The sequence below is a fragment of the Hemicordylus capensis genome, chromosome 1 (genome assembly GCF_027244095.1).
Source record: "Hemicordylus capensis ecotype Gifberg chromosome 1, rHemCap1.1.pri, whole genome shotgun sequence".
NCBI classification, from domain to species: Eukaryota; Metazoa; Chordata; class Lepidosauria; order Squamata; family Cordylidae; genus Hemicordylus; species Hemicordylus capensis.
In genome coordinates this window covers 389,642,677-389,655,942 of record NC_069657.1, presented here as the reverse complement: position 1 = coordinate 389,655,942, position 13,266 = coordinate 389,642,677, and the positions used below count along the sequence as shown (strand labels likewise).

General features: G+C 41.5%; 1 protein-coding gene across 5 annotated transcripts in view; it reads right to left on the bottom strand.

Moving 5' to 3' along the window:
* Positions 1-935: 935 nt before the first annotated feature.
* PRKD3 (protein kinase D3) overlaps positions 936-13,266 on the bottom strand; it is a 138,697-nt gene continuing 126,366 nt past the window's right edge. For 3 of the 5 annotated variants that reach the window (XM_053302847.1, XM_053302864.1, XM_053302872.1), the window contains 2 exons: positions 12,549-12,634; positions 6,201-8,323 (listed from right to left, as the gene is read on the bottom strand). In XM_053302847.1, the coding sequence (XP_053158822.1) occupies positions 8,150-8,323; positions 12,549-12,634 (260 nt within the window). In that variant the 3' untranslated portion in view covers positions 6,201-8,149. Of the gene's footprint in view, positions 1,386-6,200; positions 8,324-12,548; positions 12,635-13,266 lie in introns of those variants that run through there. The other 2 variants (XR_008317700.1, XR_008317701.1) reach the window with 2 other exon arrangements.

Genomic DNA, 13,266 nt, shown 5'->3' with positions numbered 1-13,266 from the left:
AGCTTAAGGCTGCTAAGTCTGTATGAGTTGCACAGAAAAGGGAATTCTGCCTGGTGGCAGTTTTGTCACTGCAGCATTATGACCCAGCCAACTGAAAGGAGTTAACAAGGATCGAGAAACTTTAGAGAAGGGGAGACTGAATTCCACACATTGATTTGAACTAACAAATCAAAACTTTGGTTTAAGTCTAAGTCCTAACATCTGTACATACAAACAAAGCTCCGTAACATTACATTAAGGGAGTCTCCTACTTACAAATGCCAACCCACAAATACAAACAGGTCGTCACTCTTGGGAAAAACAGGTTGCTTACCTGTAACAGGTGATCTGGAAGTGATCTGTTGAATCCCTAAGGAAATGGGTTCTGCGCCTCCGTTTTTGTGCAGACTGCTACTAATATACGATCTGCTATGGCTTGCTCTCCCTTGCAGTCAAGAACAACAGTTAGGGAACAAATCTTTTAACTTATCCAATCCGAAATCCAATTCCAGTCAGTTAACCATTCGAGGTCCTTAGACACAAGTGAGCAATGAATCTCAAGTAATAAATGTCTCTGCTACCGAGGAGCCCAAACGAGGTCTGAACGCTATGGTGGTCAAACAGAAACTGACAAGGAGACGCCCAACCGCTCAATATAACAGACTATGAGAGCACGTGACGGCGGTTGGGCGTCGCGAGGAGCTACTTAGTCGGCCCGTGAGGTGCCTGCGCAGGCACAGAACCCATTTCCTCAAGGGATCACAATCCAGATCTACATGCATTCTGAGTTATGAACTTGCAAACTTTTGAAACACAACTCATTTAAGTTGCAGGACTTGCTTATTTTTCCATTTCTATACCTATGCTTGCATAAGGAATTCTTATATACAATTACCAACAAGAAATCAGAAGAATTGGGGGTTGGGGGGGTATGCCAACGGAACGAACACAAACGATAGGGAAATAAAATTTATTTTCAAGCTTAGAGGATATTTACAAACAATGGGACATATAAAAATATAAAAAAGTACTTGACAATGTCTTCTTGAGGCTACAAGTTTTAAATGAGTATCTTCTAGCATCAATACAGCACTATTTCTTCAATGAATGCAACTTAAAAACAACGATTAATGATAATGCAACACTGGGTACAAATTCATCTGGAGCAACTGATTAATGCCAACTTCTGTCAGTGATTTAAAGCTTTGATTTAGTACTTAGGCATTCATAAGGTAAATTCAAGTGCAAGCGATGAAGTTTTATTTATGGTTTGTAAAGGTAGGGTGTGTGTGAGTTAGTTAACAGGTATTGCAGAGTAGAAACATTCCAGTTATTTCTCATCTTCACACTCGCAAAAGGTTTTTGTATTCCTATTGCACTGGTCCACAACATTATTGATCTAAAACCTGAAAATAATCAGAGAAGCATACCTTACTTAAACTGTACCTAATTGACCTGGTTTGCTGCTCTTTTACTACAGCTATTTAATGCTGAAACTGAATATTATTGAAAACAATGTTGATCCTATCATGTTGCTGCAGAAGTTTACAAAAGAACAATAAGCAAAAACATGAAACACCTATGAACACTTTCACTTCTAGTAAATAAAATTGTCTTTGTGGCTTAATTTTTTTTGCTCAAAAAGCCACTTTCAGCATTCAAGCCCACCCTGCTCGTATCTTCAAGATTTGACTTCCAGCATGTTAGGGCAGTGGCTTCCAATTATTTCAGTCATCTTGACACTAGGTCTTCAGCTTATTCATCACCCCCTCTCTGATGTGGATATTGCTTTTTCTACTAAGAATACTGTCTGTAACACCAATTATGGGCAAACACCTACTACTATACAAAACTTTTGTAGTAGATGACGAAAGTTATGACTATAAATTTCAACAGGGAAAAATAAAGCCTTAGAATATTTTCTAGATTTAAATCTGAATACGTTTGTTGACCTTACTGGTACCTGTCAGCAGCTTAATGTTCCAACTACAACACTAACTTGCTTTAAGACCCTGACTCACCATTTTTAGAATTAATGATATGAGAAAAAGCCTTTACCACCTGAACTTGACTTTTGATTTTCCAAAAGGGACATTTTTACTTATAGAATGTATTCTCTGGAAATAATGCTCATCTCATCTTGTAAAAATCAGAGTTCTTATAACCCAGCCACATAAGTTGTAAGAAAAATGCCTATGACTAAAATCCACTGAGCAGTTTATTAGAGCACTTAAGCCTAAGGCCAACTTTACACATTATCTCATAGCTCACATATCACATGGGTTCTCCTACTCATGTACAGTAAATAGTATTTAAGGCAGGAAACACAATTTTAAGAATAGGCCACTTAACAATGGCAGCAGAATGTTTTTGTTTTTAAGTCAGGAATGCCAGTATGAAGATAGTTGGCTGGGTTCACTTCTCACCCTAATTACCTAATTCAGGGTGAAGAGAGACAGAGAAATCTAGACTTGGTTGAGATAAAAAAAGGATCAGGAGTTCCAAAAAATCCTGTTGCTGCAGAGCAGGCATGACAACATAGGAATATAGGAAGCTGCCATATACTGAGTCAGACTATTGGTCTATCTAGCTCAGTATTGTCTTCACAGACTGGCAGCGGCTTCTCCAAGGTTGCAGGCAGGAATCTCTCTCAGCCCTGTCTTGGAGAAGCCAGGGAGGGAACTTGGAACCTTCTGCTCTTCCCAGAGCGGCTTCATCCCCTGAGGGGAATATCTTGCAGTGCTCACACATCACATCTCCCATTCATATGCAACCAGGGCAGACCCTGCTTAGCTATGGGGACAAGTCATGCTTGCTACCACAAGACCAGCTCTCCTCTCCACTTAGACTAAACCTAAGTGAAGTCTCCTCCCACAGAGGGAGGGTCGAAATTCTGCAGTGATCAACATGGGCGTGCCTTTGGAGTATCTTCGGCTACCTTCCTCCATTGAAAAAGAACTGTGCTTTTACATATTGTAATGTGAAATGGGAGTGGTGCATGACATTGCAACTGCTGAGCTAAGGTGTAAAATGAGCTTGAGGCATATTAAAGTCTAAAGACCTTAAATAGGCTACATTCCAATGTATTATATCAAAATATGGTGGGACTTATGGCACATTGCTTGCTCTAGCAATTATGGAATATGACTTATGGGCACATTGCTTACTCTAACAATTGGTTAAGCCAGTGTTTCTTCTGGGGCCACATGAAGACATCAGCTGAATGAGCGCATGGCACTCAAGAGCAAAGGTTGTTGGGAATGTAGGCTGTACATCTTTAATCTCTAATTATATTCCTTACTCTGGTGTACTCCATTCTATAATAACTGCTTTGTAAATTACATCCTGTATCTGAAATGTAGACATTAGAGAAGTGCTACCACTGAAACGGAAAGACTATTACAGATTTGGTTAGCAACTTCCAGGCAACTGAATGAATACAAAACAAAACATATAAAGGAGAATACATTTGTTTCAAATTAAGTAGCTGTATAAGGTCCTTCTGAATCTCATACTTTTGGTTACCCAGCACATTTTGCACTTCTTAGGGCCTCTAATCTTTTAGTTGCATGGAAGCATCACTATACTAAATTCCACATGCACCATAAGCAGACTTTTAGAAGCTGCTAAGGACAAGACGGGATGGAGAAGTAGCCAAAGCATTCTGCTCTTAGAAATGGGAAATGAACTGGCCTATGAACAGATGTTAAGAAGCCATGATCCAAGAAAGCTAAATGCACAAAGTGGGAATAGGCCATGCACACAGTGGGGAATTCCTTTGATGGTTTTGCTACAGCTCGCAGCAGCTTGCCTCAAGAGGCTTGCCTCTTCTGCAGGAGAAACAGTTACAGTGAGGATTTCAGTGAAAAGCTCAAGCTGTATACCTGCTTTTCACTAGCACAGCTTCTTTCAACTACAGACCACATTTCCCAGAAAAGATGGACTTCCAAACCAGCCCCAGGAAAGTTAATTTGGTAGCCAATAACCTACCATAATACAATTGATTGTATTACTGGACAATTGATTGGAAGAAGGAAAAAAATATTTGCTGTTAGGTTTCCCTGCACAAATCCCAGTAACCCCACTGACATCTGCAGTAGTGTGTCAAGCCGATTTCACCATTCTCAACAATTTTGCAAAATGGCTGTACAAATTTGTACAACGCACATTCGTCAAAGCAATAACAAATGAACAAATATTTGACAAAAATGTTGCTTGTTCTGTGAGCATGATCCACCTCTGCAATTGAACCAACATACCACATTTTCTTGAACAGAAGATGCCCCTGAATTTATGACATCCCCCTTAAAAGATACAGGTTAAGTAGTACAGGGTAAACTTGTATTTATCCAAAAGGAAGAGGACTCTGAATTTAAGATGACCCCTAATTTTTAAATAAAAGAACTTGGGGGGAAATCCTAGTCTTGGATTCAGGTAAATACAATACATCTAAATCTTCCACTTTCCCACCTAGTTAGCCTCCCTGCCCCCCCATGTTTAGGTTAGCTTAGTGAACCTTTTGAATATACCTTGCTGTAAAGCACTATTCAAAGAGTGCCCTATCCCTACACATCATATGAGCTTAGTTTATATTGACTAACATGATGCACAGCATTACTGTGGCATAACACTGCACAATCAACACCGATCAAACAGATCATCCCTAACCGGGCAAAGAGGCACCTTTTACCGTGGTGATTCTCTTTATTTAGCAGGGGGAGAGTAACTGGCCCTATCCAACCCCAGCACAGTACTTCCAGTGACTGTTGCTGGTGTGTGTCTTATGTTTCTTTTTAGAATGTGAGCCCTTTGGGGACAGGAAGCCATCTTATTTGTTATTTCTCTTTGTAAACCGCCCTGAGCCATTTTTGGAAGGGCGGTATAGAAATCAAATTATTTATTATTATTATTATTATGAGCTAGGTATGCACTGGGCCACTTCTTATATTACCAGGAGAAGGATCGTGATTTTTTTTTAAAAAAAATTCCCTGCCTTGTCCCACTCAATTGCTATTCTGCTCTTAAGCTTCCTAGTTTAAAAAAAAGCACAGGAACTGTGATCAAATTTAACACTTCTATGACATTACAGAATGCAGGGAGAGTGAAAAGATCACATAAAATGTTGGAAAAGAGCAAGGAGATAAGTAGGTGGAGAGAAGATACTGAAGAAAAAGAGAAAAACACAAATAGACAAGACATCAGAAAGAAGAGGTAAAACAGATGCTGAGCAACAGAACTGATTGTAGTCCATTCAGTCTGACTGCTTTCAACCAACAGACTGGTATAGCAGACTGCTATTCAACAACAGATAATGGACATTTATGTAGCCAACAGCAGCTTGGGACTGGGTTCATTTGTGGTTTTGTTTATTGGTTGTGTTAACTGTTTTTAATCCATAAAAATGATTAGTGAAAGAAATACTTGAGTGGGATATGGAGATTGCAGAGAAGTCCTTTGCATCTGACTTCACTGCAGAGGATACAGGGCAGATACCCCTGCCTAAACTGAGCTTCTCAGGGAAGGAGGATGAAGAATTAAGTTTAACAGAAGTGACAAGAGATGATGATTTAAGCTGTCTTGAAAAGTTAAAAATTAACAAATAACTAGGGAAAGATGGCATCCACCCAAGAGTTCTTAAATAACTCAAATGTGAAATTGCTGATCTTCAGCAAAAAGTATGTAACTTGTTGCTAAAAATCAGCTTTGTTAAAGCAAAAGGAAAAAGTAGTAAGTGAATAGTAATGTGGCAACATTAAGACAACTCACCCTTACTCCCTGAACCAGAGATCCTGGAGGATATTGCACTGTGGCCTCTAAGATTACTGAGTTACTTGAAAATTAGGAAGTAAAAATGGAATGTCTAGTGATATGCTTTCTAAGAGAGAAACCTTTTCTGGGCCAAACCAGACACGACACAGGAGACTCACAATTAGGATCTCCCAAATCTTGTGTTGTGCCAATTAGCAACCCCATGGGCTTGGTTTTGGAGATCAGGAATGTAGTTGCTCTGGGAGAGGATAATCAGCTCCTTCAGGAGAGGAGAGCTGGTCTTGTGGTAGCAAGCATGACTTGTCCCCATAGCTAAGCAGGGTCTGCCCTGGTTGCATATGAATGGGAGACTTGATGTGTGAGCACTGCAAGATATTCCCCTCAGGGGATGAAGCCGCTCTGGGAAGAGCAGAAGGTTTCAAGTTCCCTCCCTGGCTTCTCCAAGATAGAGCTGATGAGAGAGATTCCTGCCTGCAACTCTGGAGAAGCCGCTGCCAGTCTATGAAGACAATACTGAGCTAGATAGACCAATAGTCTGACTCAGTATATGGCAGTTTCCCATGTTCCTATGTTCCCAAATCCTTTCCCCAGCATAAATCACCTCTCAAAGCTGCTGTTAGCTCTGCAGCAGGAGCAGAAAAGAGCACAACAGCATCTTGCACATCTCCCCCCACCCCACCACCCCGCAGAGCTAATCACAGGTTGTGGAGGCACTGATCACAGATCTTCAACATCATATGACTTTTTTAGGATAAACTGCTGCAGACAGGTCATTCTCTCAGACCAGAAATGAACATGTGAACACAAAAGGGGTTTGTTTTGTTTGTCACAAGGGCATCCATCTTTACTGTAACTTCCCACTACAGTTTTCACAATGCAAGGAGAACTACATAAGCTCTTAGGCATGCACTGTGTGCTACTTGGTCAGGGACCAAAAATGTGACATGTACAAGTGAGAGAGAACTGTCCACACAGCCAGAGTGTCAATTCATTGTTTCTGGCACAGCAGCTCCCACTGCTAAAGAGAGAAGTTGCTCTTTTAAACTGAACAGCAGCTTGTGTCTAGCAAATGAAAACAGTTATGCCAACAGTAACAAGAGGAGCAAGGATTTTTTTCTCCTCCTGTATGCAAGTTGCATCTTTTGATCCTGGCCCTCAGAGAAATGAAGCCGCAAAACCACTGAAACAAAGTCATACCACCATCTGCCATACAGTACTCACCCAATTTATATTGCAGTTTATTGCTCCCCTAATTCAAATGGAAGGGTTAAAACAGTGTGTCACTATTCAGTGGGAATATGATGCACTTTTGCTACACTGTATCTCCACACATCCAGACTGCTCTAATTATGCTGAAGGATCCAATAGTCAAATCTTGAAGTAATCAACAATATCGGCTCCCTTCACTTTTATTGCTTATCCAAGTCATATCTGCTAAATAAATACTCTACTAGAGATGTGCACAGAACCGGTCTGGAGATCCTTTATGGGCCTCTGAACCAGTTCAAAAGACCGGCAGTTTGGCCGATTCAAAAGTGGGGGGAATCTCTTTAAGGATAGGGGAGACCCCACCCGCCGCATTTCACCCTCCGGTGCTGCCTTTTAAAACGATCTGGTGGGGCAGCAACAAACCTCCTTGCCACCCCAGTGCCTCCTTGGACTGGAAGTGACTACTGCTCAGGTTCACGTTGTGACGTGCGCGAGAGCGACTGCAACGTGCACATGCAGAGTGGCAACATCCGGTCCGAGGAGGCACCGGGGCGGCAAGGAGGTACGCTTGGACCATTTTAAAAGGCAGCCGGGAAAGGCAGCAGGAGGGATAAGAGCATCCTCCCCCATCCTTAAAGAGATCTCCCCACCTTCGAACCGGCAGGCACTGGTTCTGTGCACACCACGATACTCTACCAGTGTTTTGTATGCGCCTTAAAATCAAGCATTTCTGTAATTATTTGGTCATGGTATATAGTTTAAGATTGTTGGTTTTTACAGCTTCCTAACAGGTGTATCTAAATACCAGAAAATAGTATTCTATGGGTTAACAGACAGGGACTAGAAAACCATTAAAAACTGTTTTGTTACTGTGTAAACTACAAAAAACTTGGAAAATTCACACACTGAATCGAATCTCTGTGCACTTCTTCAGTCAGTAACATCACTGTGATGTACCGGTAAGGCAATGTTATACAAATACTTCATGGCTTTTAACCCAGCACTGGATCACATTCATAGTCGCAGAAACTAGAGATGAAGAAAGACTTTCCAGATCATCTAGTCCATCCACAAACTGATGCATGATCCTTCATTGCTTTGTAGACTGAATCACCTGAACAGCAAAGAGCAACACTTGCTCCAGCAAAATATCAGTATTGGTTTAATTTAAGTGCCTTTCCCTAGGGAATAGTTATGGGTCTTCCTCCATATCATCTGGATTGGGAGCCATAATGAAATGTTTTGGGTATACAAGGTTGTGTTCATACGCATGTTCTTCCCAACGAGCATCGTCACTCTCATGTGTAATGTAACGCTCTCCGATACGAGTTTCAAACTCTCGAAGATCAAGCCAAGTTTGATAATCCTGAAAGGAGAAAAAGGTTTAAATGAGCAATTTCTGAAACACAATATTGAAAGAAATAAAGGAGCCAGCTCAGTGGAGCAATTATTTGTCACTGAACACACGGTATGTTGCCTAACAGAATTATATTCTGGAGAAGGGCACATTTGCATATTCCCACCCCACTACATAAATAGTGTAGTGCTAAAGAGCTTTCTACCCTGAAGCATACCTTATCGGCACAAATCCCAAAAAATGAGTATAAATAAGACAGCAAGATAAGGTAGTAACATCAACAGGATTAAACAGAGGAACTGAAAGCTCTGTCTCTTGCAGGAGTTCTGTATGCTCTTTGTGTTGGTTTGCTCTAGAAGCTCTCTGTTAACATTCTTATCAGCTGGCAATGTTCTTCTGGTAAGTATGCCCTTTTTGTTTGTGTGACAAACAAATAAGACAGCTCCAATGTAAGTTATCTGCTTTACAGGATCCAAGTGTGATTTATTCCAATCAACCTGGATCCCCAGGTCCTCGATTCATAATATGTACGATATCTGAGAAAGTAACTCATGTCTGACCTGTGCTGCAATGAGCCAATCATCAAGGAATGGAAATATTGCTGTGCCCTCTGTTCTCAGATGTGCAAGGATTGCACTCGTGCATTTGGTAAACACTCTGGGTGCAGCTGACAATCCAAATGGGAGTACTTTGTACTGGAATGACAGGATACCTTGCCACCTTGTCATGCGGAACTTCCAGGTATGGACATACTTGTTGAGCCATCTTAAGTCCATTATGGGATCAGTTCCAGAACTCCGTTTTGGAATTTGGGAACAAAAGTAGAAACCCTCTTTCTGACATGTCCACTATACAGTTCAGCGCCTCAGGATGGAAGTGCTAAACCGGTTCAAGTGGGAAGCACTAAACTGGTTCCTTTAAAAAGTAGAAACGCAGGTCCTTATCTGCTCCTCCTCCGCCCCACCACTCATCCGGGACCAGTGCTGGCGTGCAAAAGACCACATGCAGCTACTGCCCTGTTCCCAGCAGCTTGTGCACGGCATCGGCACACACACCTGCCGTGCATGCCATGTTGATTCCTTTGCAATCAAATGGTAGTCCCTCAGTTTTGTCTTTCATCTCATTCTACAGATTTGCTTAACAGAGCCAAACATGTCGCTGAATGGATACTGCTGTGGACAGTATCCATTCAACAGCCCTTGACTGTTTCTACTAGATGTTTAGCAGTGCTTAAATGCTGCTGTGTAATGCTTGTGGATTTTGCAAAGGTATCTGCAAACCTTTCCCAAAATCTTGCTCTGTTAATAACTTTGGATTGTGGAATAATTTATCCAACAAAGAGTGATGATATTTTGCCATACAGGCAACACAGTCACCAATTTTGATGGATAAGAATGCTGTTGAATAAACATTCCCTCCCATGACATCAATCTTTCATCCCTCTTTGTTAACTGGAGTTGTCTGATGGTCACCGGATTTAGATGAGGTTGCATAATCAAATCACTAATGAATTAGGAGTAGGGTGCTTAACCAAGAAAAAAAAGCAGTTGTCCTGAACCCAATAAAGACCCTCTAATCTCTTAGAGGTTGGTGTTGTGGTCTGGAGCACTTCCCATGCAGATTTGGATATTATTGGTAACACTGCTAGCACAACTGGCTTTGCAGATTGGGAAGTAGCCATGAAATCATATACTGGGTTCTTCACTTCTGTAGGTCTCCCCCCCCCCAACCCAAGACCTAAGGTCTCAGTCCTTTCTGTTATTTGTATATGACACACCTTCAATTCCTCAGTAGGGGATATGAATGGCATAGGCTTTACGTTCTTCTCTGGCGAGGGATCTGAAGGGTGTTCAGTACCCACAGACTCAGCCTCCGAGTCTGATGAGGAGCCATAGTCATCGTCTGATGAGGGCTTGTCCCCCCACCCCCACCCCTTCCACTCCCACACTGTCTGTGCAGAAGTTGTTGAGGTCGTACAGGCAAGTGTATCCAAATTAGCAGGATGCACCTGTGTAGTTACAGGCACAAGCACTGGTACCAAAGTCGATTGTAAGGAGACTAATGTTGCTGTTGGTGTCCGAGCTGAGGAAGTCGTTATGATGTGTAGGAAGTTAATATAAGTCATAGCAGAGGAGCCTGCCACTGAAACCGGGGCTCTAAAGAGAGAGGCTCTGTGCTGTGATTGGGAAACCCCCAATCCATAGATTGAAGATGTTTGTCTCTCATTCTATTCATAGAGGATACCTGCTGGACCTGCCACAAGTGGTATTCCTCATAGTCATATGGGAGTCCTGGGGATGTTGTACAGTGGTATTCCCTATGGTCTTCCCAGCTTCTAGGTGCCATCAAACCATGGGAGTGGCCATATCTTACTGGTGACCTCCAATGCCCAGTGCATTTACAATGAGACATAGCATGAAAGTATTTCCTCCTTGTACTGCCTTCCTGAATCACACTTCTAGTTTGAGTGGTGGGTTTAGAAATGTAAAATCTTGCAGGAGACATAGAGGATGTCTTTGGTACTGCTACAATGTCCTCCTCCAAATCTGGTTCCTCATCCAGTTCTTGACTGAGAAAGCCTTTAAATGTGGAGGCTGATGGAGTACTTTAAAGCCTTTAAATGTGGAGACTGATGGAGTACTTTCTGTTGAAATAAGGAGGGATATCAGGGATCTAATTGCCACTGGTCCAGAGAGCCCTCTATCCCATGCATCTGACTGTCAATCTCTAGATCAGTAATCGATCCCTTAGGAGACACCAGCTCTTGGCATCAAGGCGTGCCCTCTCTCAGAGTTGAAGGAAACTGTCGAGGTGTTCCCACTGCAGACCTTGAAGGCAACTGGTGAGTTGGATTGTCAACATCGAAGGCAAACTCTCCTGCTGCACCTTCGATGTCAACTGTAGGGCGGCAGAATTTGTGTCAATGTCGACCCTGATGTCAAAGCAGGTGCAGAACCCATTTCCTTATGGATTCAACGGATCACAATCCAGATCACTTGGATCCTGTAGACCAGAAGGGGATGAAGTGCCCCCACTCAACCTGGAAGGTGAGGAGGTGCTTCAATCCCTTTGCCTTTTTGCAGAAGGAGAGGCTAGTAACTCCTCCAAAGTCTTGTGGCTATTCTTATGTTTTTGATTATGTGTCTACAAGGATGATCCTTAAGGCATGTCTGTTGGGCGCTTAAAGACAGCACCCGACAGCACCATTTCATACCAAAGCACCATTTGATGCCAGGGTTTTAGAATGAACAACCACCGCAGTCCCCAACATCAACTCCTACATCAATGTTGACAGAGGTGGAGATCAAGGCATTGGTGGTCGAAGCACATTCTCATAGAGCACTGCACAAAGCCCAAGAGCTCTGTTTTTCAGAATTTGGTGAGAAGGTGTCATACAGATCTTACAGATCATTGCATTATGCTTCTTGCCCAGGCACAAGAGGCAGGAGACATGGTGGTCTATAGATGGTAACTTGCTGCCATACTCAGTGCATTTCTTAAACTTTTTTAATGTCCATTTGTAGTACAAGTCTGCATGCAATCCAAAAGAACTAAGCTCCAACATACAGTTAACAAAAATTAGTCAATAAACAGCCCGAGTCAATAATAATCCATTTTCCTCTTACTCACAGAACCTAACGGATAACCGAAGAGCATAAACCAAGCAAGGTGTACGCTATGGCGGTTGGAAAGGAACTGAAAAAGTGGGACCCAATCACCAAAATAAATTGTTGCGCCCAGTGCAAGGAGTGCAGGCACCATGAGCACAGCTTGGATAATCCACCTGTGAGATCCTGCACAGACTTATGAATGGCAACAGATCATACTACAGATCATATTTAAAATAATATATTTTGTTAAGATCATGAGCCTTTTGAGGACAGGGAATAATTTTATTTCTTTTTCTATAGAAACTACTTTGTGAACCTTTTTGTTTAAAAGCAGTATATAAATATTCATTAAAAATAGTAATGCTTACTTATCCTTAGCTCCTAAACTTGGCGCAGGGTTTCACATCACTTACAGGAAGATAGGGGCAGGAAAGAGGGGAGTATTCTACAATGCTACATAACTAGCTCTACTCAGATTGAATCGAACAGAAGCACTATATTAAAAACTTCAAACATCTTGTTTATGTAAGACTTCTGAACTACTTGAGTCAGATTATTTATGTGTGATTCATGTAATTGAACTAGGTAAAACAGCAAGTAAAGCTGGCATATATTAGCCATACCTGTAACCAAGGGTGACTAAGAGATTTGTCAACACTGTAACGTTTTCTCATCTTCACTTGAAGCAAATTGTTTATCAAATCGATGGCTGGGGGTGGAAACAAGTGAAACAAAAATTAGGATAAATATTTCATTTCTTACTTGTCCTCCTCACCACCCATGATCTTTATGAACAACAAAAAAGGGTTTTTTAAGTTGTTCTCATAAACTAAAAGACAAAAGAAAAAACTCAGCAGACCTGTAGGCTTGTGTAAAACACGCAGTAAGGATATGATTTATCTTCCTCTGAGAATAGCAAGACTCCTATTACATTCAAAATAATAGTAATAATAATAATTCACTCTTTGTATGAAGCACAGCCATGAGGAAATGGTCCTCCTGACAAAAACATGCTACTCCAGAAAAGGCTTGAAAAATAGCCTCTCAATGTTTCAATGCAGAGTGCACTTTTCACTTCAAGGTATTAGTGCTTCCAGACAAGCAATGGCACACAGTAAACATGAGGCAGAGCAGAACTGCAAGGACTGAATCACTTCAAATGTTAAGTGACTGAATCAGACCCATTTTACTCACACGCTCCTTCTCTGTCACATTTATATACTATCCTATATAAAATCTCAGGGTGGTTTACAATTTAAACAAACAGCAACTAAAACCTAAAAGTCATATAAAACAGATTAAAATTACGGTAAATAAAACTTTAAAACATGCAACTAAAAG